Genomic DNA, 17,931 nt, shown 5'->3' with positions numbered 1-17,931 from the left:
CCTGGACATTTTGCTGCCGTCAGCAAACTTTGCCCCCTCCCTGCTCCCTCCTAAGTCTAGATCATTTATGAACAAGTTGAAAAGCCACAGGTCCCAATACTGATCTTGAGGGGACTCCGCTTTCTGCTCCTCTCCATTCAAAGAACTTTCTGTTTACTCTCTTGGTGTTTCTGAAGGAGGGCTGCCTTCCTGGTGGTGGGGTGGCAATGAGCCGAAAGAGGGAGAAAAGGGAGCAGACCAGAAGGGGAGATATTGCAAGCGGAGGAGGAAACAGGGTTTGGTGAGCAGGAAGAGTCTGGGGCAGAGAGCAGTTCAGGCTCAGAGGGAGGAGAGGAGGGGGCCAGGAGACCCAGAGGAGGCCGGCTGCTGAAGCATCCAGGGAGACTCCCCCCCCCCCCCGCTGCGACCAGCACATGCCTTTGCATCTGGCGGTTAGAACTCTTAGAATGTGCGGATCCCATTTTTCAACCAAAACCAAAACCCGCTAGCCTTTTCCCAGGTCTTTCCTGACCTGACAGTCGTTCGTCTTCTCTACGAAGGACGCTACAAAGTCCTTCTCCCTCCCTTTACTTACCATGGGGTCCCAGCAACCTTTTCTGCTTCTAGGGAAAAGAGTCCCTTTCCATTGGACACCTGGCAGCCCAGTGCCAAATCCGGCTGCTCCAGAGAGAACGGAAAGGAGCTGTAAACGCCCTTGCACTCTGACGCCCACCAGTCACTTCCTTCTGGACCTTGGTGCTGCCGGTGCAGCTGCATTTACGAGAAAAAGAGAAATTGGAAACCGAGCCCAAGTCCCTTGCTATCCAAACTGGCCACTTGGACCAGTCTTGGGAAAAAGGAAAAGTTTCAGATCTCAGGTTCCCCGATAGGGAATGAGAGCTTTGATTGGGGTTCTCCCCTTGCAGTTAATTGCCTCTCTAATTGCAGAACCCCAATTCTCCCGTTCTCCCCTCCCCCTCCTCGCTACCTCTTGCCAGGAAGGCTGGGAGTGAAGACCGTAAGCAAAAGAGACAGCAAAGGATGAGAATCTGGGTTGCTGGGTGTTTCAGAGAATCCCTCCCACAATCTTCTCCATTCCTAGACTCACGTCCGCATGCGCTGCTCCTGGCCATCCCAGGGTCTTTTACTAGATTAATTTATGGCCGGCCTGGGGCTGAAAATAAACTACCAAAAAACTAAATTACTGACAAAAAGCCTCACAATGGAATAGAAAAAAGAACTTCAAGAAGAAACAGGCCTGGAAATTAAAAATAAGGTTAACTACCTACTGATCTGGATTTCAAATAAAAGTTTAAATTTATATGAGGATAATTCTAGTGAAGTATGGAAAGAATTTTTTTAAAAAAATATGGAAACCTGGACCAAACTCCATCTCTCGGTTGTGAAAATGAATATCCTCCCCAAAATGATTTTCTTATTCCAAAGAATGCCCATTTTAGGAGGAATGAATTGTTTTAAGGAGTGGGAAAAGGAAATATCTAGATTAATATGGAGTGGAAAGAAACCAAGAATTAAACACCAGTTATTAACAGATAAAAAGGAGAGAGGTGGTTTTGCATTGCCAGATTTGGAATTCTACCATGCGGCGGCAGGATTGGTTTGGATAAAAGACTGGATTACACTCAAAGATACGGACCTATTAGACTTGGAAGGCCACGAGAATCGGTCTGGATTCCATGCTTCCTTAATATACGAAAAAGTGAAGGTCCACAGGGGATTTTTGAGCCATGTGATAAGAAAATCGTGATATAAAATCTGGAATAAATATAAAGGACTACTTGAGCCAAAAATACCCTGGTGGACATCAACAAGAGAAGCCATATACGCATGTTAGAATATTTACAGCTAGCAAAACTGACAGGAAGAGTTAGAGGAGTATTGAACCAGAAAATACTTGGAGAATGGAGAATATTTAAGGATTATATAAGGTCATATTGTGCCAACCACACCATATTAGCAGAACTTGAGTGACACCTGTAAACACAACAAATACTGTTTGTGGAGTAGACCGGAACAACATTAAAGAATATAAAACTTGGTGGGGGGGGGGACAACGGCAGTATAAACAGTACAATGAGAATGAACGGAAGCCTCATTTTGTCACAAGTCTTTTTTATTTAATTAGGAAGTTTAAGTTTTTTATGCACTTAAATCTGCTTTTTCTTCTTTGTTTTTCTGTATTTTCTTCTTTCCTTTTTTCTTCATTGTTTTTTCTTTAAATTTCTTTTTTTGCAGTATGAGATGGCAAATTCTTTGTATATGTGTGTAATTTAAATCAATAAAGATTATATTAAAAAATAAGTCAACTTGTGGCTGGCCTGATCAAGCGTTGCTTCCTCTGGTTAGCCCCGCTGGAACTCCAGTTCTTTCCAGACCCTGGGGTCACTAGAGGACTGGTGGCTCCTCCTGGCAAATGGTCTGGTGCGCGCTGGATCACCAGTCCTTCCTTGCCCCCCTTGAATCCCATCTGGGGTGCCATCTGTTGTAAACAAAAGCTGCCCTTCTTCCCTTATGGGGGACACAAGAGCCCTTTATAGAGTCCCTTGTAGGTTCTCCATCGGTAGGAGAAAACAACAGAGGCAACCAGAGACTATTGAGAAGCAAAGTAGCTAGTAAGCCTGATCTTGATTGATCTGCTGCAACAGGGTGCTCCCCTGAGGAGAACCCCCAACTAAGGTGTGCCTGCCCTTATATAGACATTTTAAATTCCCTGCCCTGGAGCTCCAGACCACCCCTCCATACATCATACATACATCACAGAAGGGGTGTAATCCCAGACCACCCCCCACAAACATCATACCTACATCACAGAAAAGGCGGTCTGCAACAGAAATGTGAATGTTGTTGTTTTTCCTGTCTGCCTGGTTATCTGATAATGCCTTATCTGATTCCCTTTCCTGGTAGTCTGGCCCTTCCTTTGAGATGGTGATTACCCAATTCCTGAGACAATGGGAAGGTTCCCTCACCCGCTCCCTCCTTGCAGAGAAAACATTTGGTCAGATTGGGAGTCAAAATGGTTTCAGGACGGTCTTCCTGAGCTGCTCCAGACATGTGGTCGACATATCTGCATGTGCTTGGTTGGTACATTTATGAACATTTATTATATATATAAGACCTTAAATTTTTTATTACATGATTCATCCAGCCCAGCCATTCGCATGATGAATTCTGCATTTACGTTAAATAAGCAGGGAGACAATATACAGCCTTGTCATACTCCTTTCCCAATTTTGAACCAATCAGTTGTTCCATGTCCAGTTCTAACTGTAGCTTCTTGTCCCACAAAGAGATTTCTCAAGAGACAGATGTGATCAGGCACTCCCATTTCTTTAAGAACTCGCCATAGTTTGCTGCAGTGGCCACAGTCAAAGGATTTTGTGTAGTCAATGAAGCAGAAGTAAATGTTTTCTAGCTTTCTCCATAATTCAGCACACTTGCAATTTGGTCTCTGGTTCCTCTGTCCCTCTGAAATCCAGCTTGCCCTTCTGGAAGTTCTCGGTCCACATACTGCTTAAGCCTGCCTTGTAGCATTTTAAGCATAACCTTGCTAGTGTGTGTAATGGGTGCAATTGGACGATAGGTGGAGCATTCTTTGGCACTGCCCTTCTTTGGGATTGGGATTCATGTGTTGCAGGAAACACATGAACTCCTCTTTGTCCTCAGGAATATAATCATGGGGAGAGGAAAGGAGCAACCGGGCAGGTGACAAGAAGAAGAAGAAGAAGAAGAGTTCAGATTTGATATCCCGCTTTATCACTCCCCTTCAGGAGTCTCAAAGCGGCTAACATTCTCCTTTCCCTTCCTCCCCCACAACAAACACTCTGTGAGGTGAGTGGGGCTGAGAGACTTCAGAGCAGTGTGACTGGCCCAAGGTCACCCAGCAGCTGCAGGTGGAGGAGCGGGGAAGCGAACCCGGTTCCCCAGATTACGAGACTACCGCTCTTAACCACTACACCCCACTGGCTCTCAACAAGACTCTCAGGTTACCACCACAACTCCTCCCTCAACCCCTCCTCTTTGTGATGTGTCAATGATGTAGTCATGATGTAATCATGATGTAGTCTTGGGGGTGTAGCATGGGGGCTTAGCAGCTAATAAAAGTTGGGGTCTTCTTTTGTTGGGGGCTTCCATCTTGTTCCACCTGGTGGCAGGTGGGAGTCCTGTGGCGACAGTCTTCAATCAAGACCTACTGGCTGCTCTTTTGCTCTGCTTTTCCTGGCTGGTCTCCGTGTTTCTCGTCCAAGGGAGCCCTCAGATTTTGGAATCCGCTTCTGGCTACAATTGTATCGGCTTGTTACGGAAATTACAGGGGGGGCACATCTTTAAAGTTAAATATTACAAATATTATGCCTGAATATATCCTTCCAACCTGACAGCTCAGAGAAGTCACCTAACTTTAAAAATAATATAAAATCATCTCCTTTCCCAGTTCCCCCCATTCCAAAACTATTTCCCCCTTGCAAAAGGACTCCAGGAAGTTCTCAGAGGTGACAATTGCTGGGCTCATTGTTAGCCAAAGGAAGCCAAATCTCATCACCTGACTCGCCTCAGGCTCCAGACATGCAAAGGAACTCCTTTTGTTTTTTTTATAAATTTTTATTGATTTTCCAACATGAATTAAAACACATTACAACTAACAATACATAGACAAACAAAAATATAAACACGTATAATTTCGTAACCTCTTTTTCTTAAGCCTTATTTCAACGACTTCCCCATACCTCCCTTTTCTGCATCCCTGTTTTGCAAAGGAACTCCTATTGCACTTTTGGGTGGTGGGTACTTAAGACACATTTGTCTATGCTAATCTTATACCTGAGTCTTGCCCTGCCATGTCTGCTTATGCTAATCTTGTACCAAGGACTTGTCTGCACATGTTTGCCAGCCGGTTGCAGCCGTTGCTTGAAGCCCTGTTGCATGCTGACAGCTTCTGGAAGCCACAGGTGAGAGCTGAGTGCAGGGTGGGGACCAAGGGTGGAAAATGACCCCAGAAGGTGTAGGACATGTCCCCCACCCAAGGAATTACTGCACCCCAACACCCCATGACATCTAGATGCAGGTAGGGAGCCGTGTTGGTCTGACGCAGTTGAAATAAAAAATTAAAAAATAGTCCAGTAGCACCTTAGAGACCAACTAAGATTGTCCTGAGTATAAGCTTTCGTCTGCATGCACACTTCTTCAGATACACTGACACAGATGTCACCAGACCCTTGTATATCGTGGGAGGGTGGAGTGGGGTTTTTCTCAGAAGGGTACTCCTACTACCATCTCCCACTGCCCATCACTATATGAAGAAGTGTGCATGCACACAAAAGCTAGAACCAACTTAGTTGGTCCCTAAGGTGCTACTGGACTATTTTTTTACTTTTTTACATCAACTGTGTCAGACTAATATGGCTACCTACCATTAAGTACAGTTATCTCCTTGCCTTGAATATCCTGCTTTTCAGTGCCAGATTAGGATAGTCCTGTGTCAGAAGACAAACAGAGGATCAGGCAGCCCATCATTATTATAAGGAGCAATGGGGGTGGCTGTTTCTGTCTAGGATTCCCATGTGCCATCTGCTTTCCTTCTGCTTCTCCTGCTCCATGCAATGTGAGGCATGTAGACAGAGGTCCTTCTTTTGCAAGAACAGGAGGTTCCCTGAGCACCCATTCAGCTGACCCCAAGCACCAAGCCTTGTCACTAGTTCTCTGACTTACCCAGACCACAGTCCCTGGAAAAGATGTAGACCTGGGTCTCACATAATCGTCCGTATGGACCTCCTGAGGCCAATGGCACTGTGCAGGTGATTCATTAAGAGATTGAGGCGGAAACAGGGTCAACCACTTGATTTCAAAGGATTTCCCACAGGACAACAGTATTCCAAGGTCATGCAGTGTTATTAAAGATGAGTTAGGATTATGAAAGGTTGTTGATGCATTACTACCATTTGACATCATACCATTTACATTTCCTAAAAATTGGGAATATCGGTAGGACATAGGAGAATGTAGGAGATGTTGAAATAAGAGAAGGTGCTAATGGCGGTTGATGTGTCCTTTTCCCCCCTATGTTCTCTTTCCTGAAACCCAAACAGGATTTCCTTTCTGCCCACTCTGAAAAAGGTGATGGAGAAGACAGAATTGCAGGGGACAGGACATCTTTCGTTTCATTAGGAATAGCCATTAAAATGTGTGAAATGTGGAATATGCTTCACTGAATGAGCACACATAGTTCACATCAACGAACACAAAAAAGAAAGAACCCATTTAAAAGTATGGAGTGCGGAAAGAGCTCTTTCAATGCAAAACTTAGAACACACCAGCGGACTCACAAAGAGAGAAAATCTTTTAAGTGCAGGGAGTGTGGGAAGAACTTCAGTCAGTGTGTAAACCTTAAATTGCACAAACGGACTCACACAGGGGAGAAACCATTTAAATGTATCGAGTGTGGAAAGAGCTTTAGTGATAATGGAAGCTTTAGATCACATCAACGGACTCACACAGGGGAGAAACCATTTAAATGTGTGCAGTGTGGGAAGTGCTTCAGTTTCAGTGCAAGCCTTAGATCACATCAACGGACTCACACAGGGGAGAAACCATATGAATGTATGGAGTGTGGAAAGAGCTTTAATGATAGTGGAAACCTTAGAAGACATCAACGGACTCACACTGGGGAGAAACCATTTAAATGCATGGAGTGTGGAAAGAGCTTTAGTGAAAATGGAAGCCTTAGGAACCATCAACGGACTCACACTGGGGAGAAACCATTTAAATGCATGGAGTGTGGAAAGAGCTTCAGTTATAGTGGAAAGCTTAGATCACATCAACGGACTCACACAGGGGAGAAACCATATGAATGTATGGAGTGTGGAAAGAGCTTTAGTCAATATGGAAGCCTTAAAAGACATCAACGGACTCACACAGGGGAGAAACCATTTACATGCATGGAGTGTGGAAAGAGCTTCAATCAGAGTGGAGAGCTTAGATCACACCAACGGACTCACACAGGGGAGAAACCATATAAATGTATGGAGTGTGGAAGGTGTTTTCGTGATAGTGGAAGCCTTCAATCACATCAACGGGCTCACACAGGGGAGAAACCATTTCAATGTATGGAGTGTGGAAAGTGTTTTCGTGTTCGTGGAAGCCTTAGATCACATCAGCGGGCTCACACAGGGGAGAAACCATTTCAATGTATGGAGTGTGGAAAGAGTTTTAGTGATAGTGGAAGCCTTAGATCACATCAACAGACTCACACAGGGGAGAAACCATATAAATGTATAGAGTGTGGAAAGAGTTTCCGTTGTAATACAAGCCTTAGATCACATCAACGGACACACACAGGGGAGAAACCATTTCAATGTATGGAGTGTGAAAAGAGTTTTAGTAATAGTGGAAGCCTTAGAAGACATCAACAGACTCACACAGGGGTGAAACCATATAAATGTATGGAGTGTGGAAAGAGCTTCAGTCAGAATGCAGACCTTAAAAAACATCAACGGATTCACACAGGGGAGAAACCATTTAAATGTATCAAGTGTGGAAAGAGCTATAGTATTAGTGGAAGCCTTAGATACCATCAACAGACTCACACAGGGGAGAAACTATATAAATGTATAGAGTGTGGAAAGAGTTTCCGTTGTAATACAAGCCTTAGAACACATCAACGGACACACACAGGGGAGAAACCATTTCAATGTATGGAGTGTGAAAAGAGTTTTAGTAATAGTGGAAGCCTTAGAAGACATCAACAGACTCACACAGGGGTGAAACCATTTAAATGTATGGAATGTGGAAAGAGCTTCAGTCAGAATGCAGACCTTAAAAAACATCAATGGACTCACACAGGGGAGAAACCATTTAAATGCATAAATTGTGAAAAGAGCTTCAGTTATAGTGGAACACTTAAAAAACATCAACAGACTCACAGTGTGGAAAGAGTTTCCAGTGTAATACAAGCCTTAGATCACATCAACGGACTCATACAGGAGAGAAACCATTTACATGTGTGGAGTGTGGAAAGAGCTTCAGTGATAGTGGAAACCTGAGAATACATCAACAGACTCACATAGGTAAGAAACCATTTAAATGTATGGAATGTGGAAAGACCTTTGGTGATAATGAAAAGCTTAGAACACATCAACGGACACACACACGGGAGAAACCATTTCAATGGATGGAGTGTGAAAAGAGTTTTAGTAATAGTGGATGTCTTAGGAAACATCAACAGACTCCATTTCAATGTATGGAGTACAGTAAATACTTCATTCAAAGTGGAAATCTAAGAAAACATCAGCAACACACAGGGGAGAAACGATTTAAAGGTATGGACTGTGGAAGGAGCTTCAGTCAGAGTGGAACCCTTGATTTATGTCAACAAACTCACACAAAAGACAAACCATATAAATATCAGGAAAGTAGATATAGGTTCACTCTTAGTGGAAGTTCAAAATCAACAGACTCATGGACAGGAAGAACTTTAAGAGTTGAAACCCTTCAAACCATCAACAAACTCAGAGAGGAGCAGCAGTTTAAATGAAAAGACTGCAAAAAGTGCTTTATTTATAATGGAGTGATTAAGGAATATCTAGGGACTCTCACATGGGAGAACCCATTTAGATGTATGGAGTGTGGGACGTCTTCCTCTCAGAGTCCACTCTGAGCAATGAACTCAGCAGGAAATCATTCCTAAAAGCATGAGGTACATGTGAAGTTCTGGTGTTTATATGTAAAACATTATAATAATCAAATATGGCAACATGTTCCCGACAAGTGTGTGCGCATAAGTGCATGTGTAGGCTGGAATTTGAACTGCTGAGGCTGGGAGGTTTGCAAAAGAAAACAAGGTGCAGGATGTCCAGTGGTAGCTGGCCAAGGGGATAGCTTGCATCTGAGACAGGAGACTGCTTGGGCATGAAGGTATCGCTGGACATGACTTTATAAGGGGATATGAAATTCTGTTAAGAAGCTCACTGGTAAAATTCATGGGAACAAACCAACTTCTTATGAAACGTGAATAGGGTGCTGTCTTTGCTCTGTAATCTTTTGACTCAGGCATGGTTCCACGCCACTCTCCCCCAAAACAATGATTTCTTTCTGAGGTCTCAGCTGATCCCAACTGGAGATGGGAATGTTGTGTGAGATGCACATGAGGAAGTTTCTCTGGTGATGCTTCAATCTAAGGGGTTTTGTTTTTCAAGCTCAGAATCTTAACTACTGAGCCTTGGAAGAAGTACGCTTGCAAATGATTATTGGGTAGTGAAGGTATGGGGTGTAAAATTGTATTGCAGTCAAATGCAACATTCCTACAAGGCACATGCTGGGGAATGCTTGTGTCACTCAGGAGAAGACTTGCTAGTTCCTCCTGAGCTGGGACAGACTTCCTCTGCATGGCACTTCATGTAGGTGTGGCCTGTTCTTGGACAGAGGAGCACACGGCCTCCATGTTCTGCTCTTCTTCTTCTCCTTTTTGTGTTCCTACAAGTTAGGAAGAAGTGACTGCTCAGTTGCAGTCACTTGAGATTATTTCCCTTATGGGATAGTTCGTGTTGATATATATTGAGTTATGTAACTTAGGTCTGCCTTCAGGGATCTTATTGTGAACTGGATGATTGTAAGTAAACTAGTTTTATGTTAACTTTAATCAGATAGTCGTGTCTATTCTTTTAGGAGGGATAGAAAAAGGGATCTTACCAGGAATCCTAAATAGTGAGGCTCAGACGAGCCTGCAACTAGCTAACTGCTGTGTGATTTAAAAGAGGGATTGTTTAACAACTCTGCTAAGTTATAGAACTTGCCAACGCAAGTTAGGAAGGATGTCATAAAAGAATTTATCCTCTCCTGCCTCCCTAAACATTCCCACAGAAAGAGCCTGGGGTAGGATGTCCCCTCCCTTGGAGCGAGCGACCAGCAGGGATGCCTCTGAGCTGCCTCCGTGTGTTATGCTCAGCCCACCGTTCCCCATACAGACATCTCTGGCAATGGTTGCTGACGAGGGCTTACTGCCCATGCTGCCTTGTTTTGAATAGGATGGTGGGCAGTCCTCTGACAACTCACAGAGCTGTTTTCAGGATCTGGAGGGCAAGGACTGATGTAGTGTAGCAGTTAAAGTGTGAGATGTGAGTCAAACTCCTCTTCCTGCAACCTCAACTCTTCGTATGCATGGGGATTATAACACTGGACAGCCTTGCAGGGCTGTTGTTGAGATTACTGAGATAATATGTGTTATATTTTGTAATGCTTTAAATGTGCTACATAAATGCTAAAGTATTCTTAAGTAAAGCTGAGTATTGGTTGGTGCAGAGTGAAAGGGCCGAGAGGCAGAGCCAATAGAAGACGACGAGATCCAACGAGTAATAAAAGAATCAAAAACCCAGGACCGGATGGATTTCCGGCAAAATATTATCCAAAAACTAAATCGAACCCTGATTGCACCCTTGAAAGAAGTACTGAACAGCATTTTAAGGAGGGCAGAAGTACCTGTCTGATAACAAATGTTGGAAATGTAAGGAGGCAGAAGGGACATTTTTTCATCTCTGGTGGACCTGCCCAAAAGTGAAGGCCTTCTGGGAAATGATTTACAATGAACTGAAAAAGGTATTTAAGTATACCTTTCCCAAGAAACCAGAGGCCTTCCTGCTGGGCATGGTAGACCAGAAAGTGTCAAAGAAAGATAGAACTTTGTTTATGTACGCTACCACAGCAGCAAGAATACTCATCGCAAAGAATTGGAAGACACAAGATTTACCCACGTTGGAGGAATGGCAGACGCAGTTGATGGACTATATGGAACTAGCTGAAATGACCGGCAGAATCCGAGATTTGGATGAAGAATCAGTCGAGGCGGATTGGAAAAAATTTAAAGACTATTTGCAAAAATACTATAAGCTGTATGAACTTTAAGACAGTGCATGTTTTTGGAAAGGTTACGCTTTAGCAAATATGATTAAGCAAATGGTAAAATTAATGACAAATGAGAAAAGAAGTCAATGTGAATCAAACATTTTATGTTCATTTTAAAAGGTAACAAAGTTAAGATACAATATACTGAATATGGGTACATAATAATGGAAAGTTCCAACAAGGTTTGAAATAAGGTAACAAATTGCTGATATTGCTACTACAAAGAACGCAGATCTGGAAGGTGTGGGGAAGTCCAATGGTTTTCTTTTTTGTTAAAAAAATCAAAAATTGTTTCTTGTATTTGGGTTTTTCTGTATTGTATTGAATTGTCAAAATTATGAAAAGAAACGTAATAAAAATTATTTAAAAAAAAAAAAAAATAAAGTGTGAGATGTGAGTCAAACTCCTCTTCCTGCAACCTCAACTCTTCGTATGCATGGGGATTATAACACTGGACCGCCTTACAGGGCCGTTGTTTAGATTACTGAGATAATATATGATATTTTGTAATGCTTTAAATGTGCTACATAAATGCTAAAGTATTCTTAAGTAAAGCTGAGTATTGGTTGGTGCAGAGTGAAAGGGCCGAGAGGAAGAGCCAATAGAAGACGACGAAATCCAACGAGTAATAAAAGAATAAAAAACCCAGGACCGGATGGATTTTCGGCAAAATATTATCAAAAAACTAAATCAAACCCTGATTGCACCCTTGAAAGAAGTACTGAACAGCATTTTAAGGAGGGGAGAAGTACCTGGCAGGTCAGGCTCAGAGGGAGGAGAGGAGGGGGCCAGGAGACCCAGAGGAGGCCGGCTGCTGAAGCATCCACAGAGACCCCCCCTCCTGCTGCGACCAGCTCCCCCTCCCCTGGTCTCCTAGAGCACACAGGGAAACCCTGTTCAGACCCCATGAGCCTGTACATGATATTAACAGGTGTTGTTTTTTGTCCCAACATGCATCACTTTGATCTCATTGACAATGAACTGTAATTACAGCCCATCCACCCCGTTTGGAGAGCTCTTTTTGGAGCTCTGTTTGTACTGTGGGGTGTGAAACACAGAGCAGTCAAATACAACATTCCTAGAGTGGGCATAACAGGGGATGTCTGGACCAGCCAGTCAGAACATCCTGTTTCCTCCTGGGCTGGGACAAACTTCCTCTACGTGTGACCAGAGGTGGGTGTGACCTCACCTGTGCAGGTAACAACATAGCACAGGGGAGGCAGCCATCTCTCTCTCTCTCTCTCTCTCTCTCTCTCTCTGACTCCATTCCTCGAAGAAGCAACATCTCCTTAGCATGAGATGCTCTCTTGGCTTCAAGAGAGGAGAAAGGAACTATTTCCTTATGGGATAGATTCCAGGTGTATATATTTTGTAACCTAAGTCTGCCTTCTGGGATCCTTCTGTGAACAGAATGTGAGTAAACTCTTTTATATACTTTTATTTTTTTAAAAAAATATTTTTATTAGCAATTTAACAACATATCCAAACATATCATATTCATTATTTACCGCCTCCCCCCCTCAACCCCCCTCCCCTCCCCCAAAGACTTCCCTCAGCTCACCTTCCAATTATCAGCACAGGTTCTAATAAGTGTCCACCCACCGTGAGGCAGAATTTCATTAGTGCCCCACAAGCTTCCTGCACTTTAAGTTTTGCAGCCTCCAGGTGCCCCTTCCAGAAAAGTGTCTCAGTGAAAGGGACTCCCAGGGATCTGAAGGAGTGTATTGAACCAGGTTATTCATTGCTCCAAACTTTGGACTTCTGTCTGTCCGCTGGGAGAGGCTGGCCTGCCCCTTTTTCAGGGCAACTTCCTTCCCTCTGCTCCAGTATGAGGGCAGCATACATAGCTCACAGCCCCCTCTTAAATCCCGTCAACTATAAAAAAAGCAACCACTATCAAATACTTGACAATCCTAGACAGCATCTTAAAAAGCAGAGACATCACCTTGCCAACAAAGGTCCGTATAGCTAAAGCTCTGGTTTTCCCAGTAGTGATATATGGAAGTGAGAGCTGGACCATAAAGAAGGCTGATCGCCAAAGAATGGATGCTTTGAATTATGGTGCTGGAGGAGACTCTTGAGAGTCCCATGGACTGCGAGAAGATCCAACCTCTCCATTCTGAAGGAAATCAGCCCTGAGTGCTCACTGGAAGGACAGATCGTGGAGCTGAGGCTCCAAGACTTTGGCCACCTCATGAGAAGAGAAGACTCCCTGGAAAAGACCCTGATGTTGGGAAAGATGGAGGGCGCAAGGAGAAGGGAATGACAGAGGCAAGATGGTTGGACAGTGTTCTCGAAGCTACCAGCATGAATTTGACCAAACTGCGGGAGGCAGTGGAAGACAGGAGTGCCTGGCGTGCTCTGGCCCAGGGGGTCACGAAGAGTCGGACACAGCTAAATGACTAAACAACAACATCAAGTACTTTAAAAATCAGCACCTAGACTGTTTCAGTAAATGCCTGGGGACCTAAAACAGATGTGAATGGGCAGCGCAAATCAGAGCGCATTGTGTGTGTGCAACTTGCAAGAGGGCAGAGGGACAGAGTCTCTGCTTCACGCCTCTCTCTGCTCTCCTCCTCCTCTCTTCGACTTCATTCAAGGTGCACGGCTAGGAGATGGATCTTCCGCCAAACTCCCCTTTATTCCTGCTGCCACCACAGAGAACTCTTCAACACTTCACCCCAAACATAACAAAGAAGGAAGTGTGCATCGATTCATTAAACTGATTTATTTAAAAAATAGACATAAACATGTGGTTTCAAATGTTCTCTTTTCTTTTCTTTTTCTTTTGAAATTTTGCTACAGCTGCAACAACGGGGATTATAATGCTGTTTCTCTACTACAGGTCTAACCAACCCTGCTCCACAATTGCCACCACTGTCCCATTCCATTCCACCCTCCAATGGTGGCAGCCAACCATCTTGGCTGCAAGTCCCAGAAGACGGGCTCTCTCCATAGAGACCTTTTCCACCTAGCCTGGGAGGGCAGAGCCTGGATTGACTCCAGCTGCAAAAGCTGAGGCTGCTGAACAGACTCTTGAATTTGGGGGTTTGGGGGGGTTGTTGCTGTTGGTGTTTTGTTTTTATATTTTAGATCTTGTGATTTATGTGGAAATTGTTCAGTTCAGTTGTTCAATCCCAGCATTCCAAACTCCAAACTACCCCTATCACCATCTAGCATTTCCTAAAATTTACTCTTCTACTGTAATTAAATAATTACCATTATTATATTAATGTCATTGATACATGCGTATAAAACTTTAAATACAAACACCAAGACATTGCACTGAAACTTTCGGTAAATGCGCATGCATGCACTTTCCAAGAGTCTCATTTGAGAATCAGTGGGGTGCAGTGCTTAAGAGTTTTGGACTAGGAACTGGGAGACCTGGGTTCCAATCTCCACTCAGTCACTGGGTGATGGCTTCACAGCCCAACCTACCTCACAGGGTTGTTGTCAGGATTAAACGATGAGGGGGAGAACGACTTAAGACCACACTGAGCTTCTTGAAGAAACAGGTGGTATAGAAAGGCATCCAATAAATTTCGCTAAGAAGAAAGGTAAGATTCTGCTCTTAGGCAAGACGAATCAGGTGCACAAATATAAGATGGGACATACCAGGCTTGTCAGTAGTACATATGGAAAAGACCTGGGGTCTTAGTGGACCACAAGACTAACATGAGTCAACACCAGCGAAATAGGCTGTTATTCTAGGCTGTGTCCAAAGACGTCAAGTGTCCAGATCAAGAAAAGTAATAGCCCCACTTTCTTCTGCCTTGTTCAGACCACACCTGGAGTCCTGTGTCCAGTTCTGGGTGCCCCAACTTAAGAAGGATTTTAACAAGCTGGAAGGGGTGCAGAGGGGGGTGAGCAAGACAATTAAGCGTTGGGAAACCAAGCCTTCTGAGGAACAGGAAGGACTATCATGTGGAAGCTTGAACAAGCTTGTTTTCACCGGCTCTGGAGGCTGGCACCCAAATCAATGGCTTCAAATTAGAGACGCCCTTGGTAGCTTGTGTACTCTCCTTCCTTGGAGGTTTGTAAGGAGAAGTTTGAAGGCAGTATGTCATAGAAGCTTTAGTTGAGAGTCCTGCAGTGGACTAGACGACCCAGAAGTCTCCTGCAGGTCTAAAATTCTATGATTCTCCCCTGTATGAACTCTTTGATGGGCCATGAGCTTGGTCCTCTTACCGAAGCTCTTTCCACATTCCAAGCACTGATATGGTTTCTCCCCTGTGTGAATTCTTTGGTGGGAAGTGAGGTTGTCCTTCCGGGTGAAACTCTTCCCACATTCCAAGCACTGATAGGGTTTCTCCCCAGTGTGGATTCTTTGATGGGCCATGAGGTTGGTCCTCTTACTGAAGCTCTTTCCACATTCCAAGCACTGATATGGTTTCTCACCACTGTGAATTCTTTGGTGGGAAGTGAGGTTGGTCCTCTTACTGAAGTTCTTCCCACATTCCAAGCACTGATATGGTTTCTCCCCAGTGTGGATTCTTTGGTGGGATGTGAGATGGGCTTTCTGGCAGAAACTCTTTCCACATTTCACACATTGATAGGGTTTCTCACCACTGTGAATTCTTTGGTGAGCCATGAGCTTGGTCCTCTTACCAAAGCTCTTTCCACATTCCAAGCACTGATAAGGTTTCTCCCCTGTGTGAATTCTTTGATGGGAAGTGAGACTTTGCTTCTGGTTGAAGCTCTTCCCACATTCCAAGCAGTGATATGGTTTCTCCCCTGTGTGAATTCTTTCATGGCAAGTTAGATTGGCCCTTTGGCTGAAACTCTTTCCACAATCCAAGCATTGATAGGGTTTCTCACCACTGTGAGTTCGTCCATGGGCCATGAGCTTGGTCCTCTTACCAAAGCCCTTTCCACATTCCAAGCACTGATAGGGTTTCTCACCACTGTGAATTCTTTGATGGGAAGGGAGACTTTGCTTATGACTGAAGCTCTTTCCACATTCCAAGCACTTATAGGGTTTCTCCCCTGTGTGAATTCTTTGGTGGGAAGTGAGGTTGACTTTCTGGCGGAAACTCTTCCCACATTCCAAGCACTTATAGGGTTTCTCCCCTGTGTGAATTCTTTGGTGGGAAGTGAGGTTGACTTTCTGGCGGAAACTCTTCCCACATTCTGAGCAGTGATAGGGTTTCTCTCCTGTGTGAATTCTTTGGTGGGAAGTGAGATCGGCTCTCTGGCAGAAACTCTTTCCACAATCCAAGCATCGATAGGGTTTCTCCCCGGTATGAATGCTTTGATGGGAAGGGAGACTTTGCTTATGACTGAAGCTCTTCCCACATTCCAAGCACTTATAGGGTTTCTCCCCTGTGTGAATTCTTTGGTGAGAAGTGAGATTGGCTCTCTGTAGGAAACTCTTTCCACATTCCAAGCACTTATAGGGTTTCTCCCCTGTGTGAATTCTTTGGTGGGAAGTGAGATTGGCTCTCTGGCAGAAACTCTTTCCACATTCTAAGCATTGATATGGTTTCTCATCACTGTGAATTCTTTGGTGGGAAGTGAGACTTTGCTTCTGGGTGAAGCTCTTCCCACAATTCACACATTGATAGGGTTTCTCCCCAATATGAATTTTTTGGTGGGAAGTAAGACCAGCGCTCACAGTGAAGCTCTTCCCACATTCCAAGCACTGATATGGTTTCTCCCCTTTGTGAATTCTTTGGTGAGAAGTGAGATCGGCTCTCTGTAGGAAACTCTTTCCACAATCCAAGCATCGATAGGGTTTCTCCCTGGTATGAATGCTTTGATGGGTAGTGAGATGGGCCCTGAGACTGAAGTTCTTTCCACATTCCAAGCACTGATAGGGTTTTTCACCTGTGTGAATTCTTTGGTGGGAACTGAGACTGGCTCTCTGGGAGAAACTCTTTCCACATTCCGAGCACTGATAGGGTTTCTCACCACTGTGAATTCTTTGGTGGGAAGTGAGACTTTGCTTCCGACTGAAGCTCTTCCCACATTCCATGCATTGATAAGGTTTTTCACCACTGTGAATTCTTTGATGGGAAGTGAGACTTGCCTTTTGGGTGAAGCCCTTTCCACAATTCACACACTGATATGGTTTCTCCCCGGTATGAATTCTTTGGTGGGAAGTGAGATGGGAGCTCACAGTGAAACTCTTCCCACATTCTGAGCACTGATAGGGTTTCTCACCACTGTGAATCCTTTGATGGACCGTGAGAGTCGTCCTGTGATTGAAGCTCCACCCACATTCCGAGCACTGATAGGGTTTCTCACCTGTATGAATTATTTGATGGGCTGTGAGATGGGTTCTCTGACTGAAGCTCTTTCCACACTCTCGGCATTCAAATGGCTTCTCCCTCCTGTGAATTCTCTGGTGTTTACGGAAGGTTTTGCTTGTATTAAAGCTTTTCCTACATTCCAAGCACTGATAGGGTTTCTTGCCTGTATGAATTATTTCATGCGAAATGAGATGTGCACTCTTACTGAAGCTCTTTCCACATTCCAAGCATTTCAGTGGGTCTTCCCCTGTGGGAATTATTTCTTGTGAAGTGAGGCTTTCATTCCAACAGAAAGTTTTCCCCCATTCAGAGAACTGAGAGGGTTTCTTCCCAATAGCATTTCTTTGGTGGGTAGTCGAATGGGAGCTGTGACTGAAGCTCTCTCCACACTCCAAGAGTGGCAATGGCTTCTCCACTGTGTGCATTCTGTCATGGGCATCCTCGCTCTCAATTTCCAAATCATCACCACCTGCAATGAAGAAATGGATTAGAGCTGCAGGAAGAAATGGAGTGCCACTGCATTGAATATTGATCACTAACCTTGTGATAGAGGAAGAATTCCATGCATCAACATTGGTGACCACACACTAGAGGTGGTCAGTGTTAGAAACAGAGATAGGACAGCTAGAACATAAAGAGGACCTTAAACCTAGGTTATGGGCTCAAAAATGGAATGTCCATATGCACTCTCTTATGACAAAAATACAAAGCTGAAAAGGAATGAATAGCAGCTAAAATAATATGTTCATTTTTCACATGGTCTAGTCCTTCCCCTGCCCACCCCTCTGAG

The 17,931-nt window shown here is 44.1% G+C and overlaps 5 protein-coding genes across 10 annotated transcripts in view; 4 read left to right on the top strand and 1 right to left on the bottom strand.

Moving 5' to 3' along the window:
• Positions 1-14,467, top strand: part of LOC310755001 (uncharacterized protein) — a gene marked incomplete at its 5' end in the record, with an annotated part of 32,148 nt that extends 17,681 nt beyond the window's left edge. The window contains one exon of the mRNA XM_083631668.1: positions 13,733-14,467. Within this exon, the coding sequence (XP_083487794.1) occupies positions 13,733-13,845 (113 nt within the window). The 3' untranslated portion in view covers positions 13,846-14,467. The remainder of the gene's footprint in view (positions 1-13,732) is intronic.
• LOC310755007 (uncharacterized protein) overlaps positions 1-17,931 on the top strand; it is an 88,082-nt gene that overhangs the window by 21,059 nt on the left and 49,092 nt on the right. The window contains exon 1 of one of the 4 annotated variants that reach the window (XM_083631677.1): positions 4,900-4,943. The exons of 2 other annotated variants lie outside the window; for them this stretch is intronic. The gene's annotated coding sequence lies outside the window, so the exon portion shown is untranslated. Of the gene's footprint in view, positions 1-4,899; positions 4,944-17,931 lie in introns of those variants that run through there. One more of the 4 variants, XM_083631680.1, reaches the window with a different exon arrangement.
• Positions 1-17,931, top strand: part of LOC310755000 (uncharacterized protein) — a gene marked incomplete at its 3' end in the record, with an annotated part of 42,635 nt that overhangs the window by 7,858 nt on the left and 16,846 nt on the right. The gene's annotated exons all lie outside the window — the stretch shown is intronic.
• On the top strand, positions 6,261-8,121 carry LOC310755002 (uncharacterized protein; the record flags this gene model as incomplete). The annotated part of the gene is made up of 2 exons (XM_083631669.1): positions 6,261-7,776; positions 7,916-8,121. 2 exons carry the CDS (start codon positions 6,261-6,263, stop codon positions 7,936-7,938), a joined length of 1,539 nt encoding a protein of 512 aa, XP_083487795.1. The 3' UTR covers positions 7,939-8,121.
• LOC310755003 (uncharacterized protein) overlaps positions 13,601-17,931 on the bottom strand; it is a 43,530-nt gene continuing 39,199 nt past the window's right edge. For 2 of the 3 annotated variants that reach the window (XM_083631672.1, XM_083631671.1), the window contains exons 6-7: positions 14,994-17,610; positions 13,601-14,962 (exon numbers count right to left, since the gene is read on the bottom strand). In XM_083631672.1, coding sequence (XP_083487798.1) covers positions 14,881-14,962; positions 14,994-17,610 — 2,699 coding nt within the window. In that variant the 3' untranslated portion in view covers positions 13,601-14,880. Of the gene's footprint in view, positions 17,611-17,931 lie in introns of all 3 variants that reach the window. The other variant, XM_083631670.1, reaches the window with a different exon arrangement.

This window comes from Podarcis filfolensis (assembly GCF_964270895.1).
Source record: "Podarcis filfolensis genome assembly, contig: HAP1_SCAFFOLD_80, whole genome shotgun sequence".
Lineage (NCBI taxonomy): Eukaryota > Metazoa > Chordata > Lepidosauria > Squamata > Lacertidae > Podarcis > Podarcis filfolensis.
Note: the sequence above shows the minus strand (reverse complement) of the source record. Positions and strands in the feature narration are given on the sequence as shown.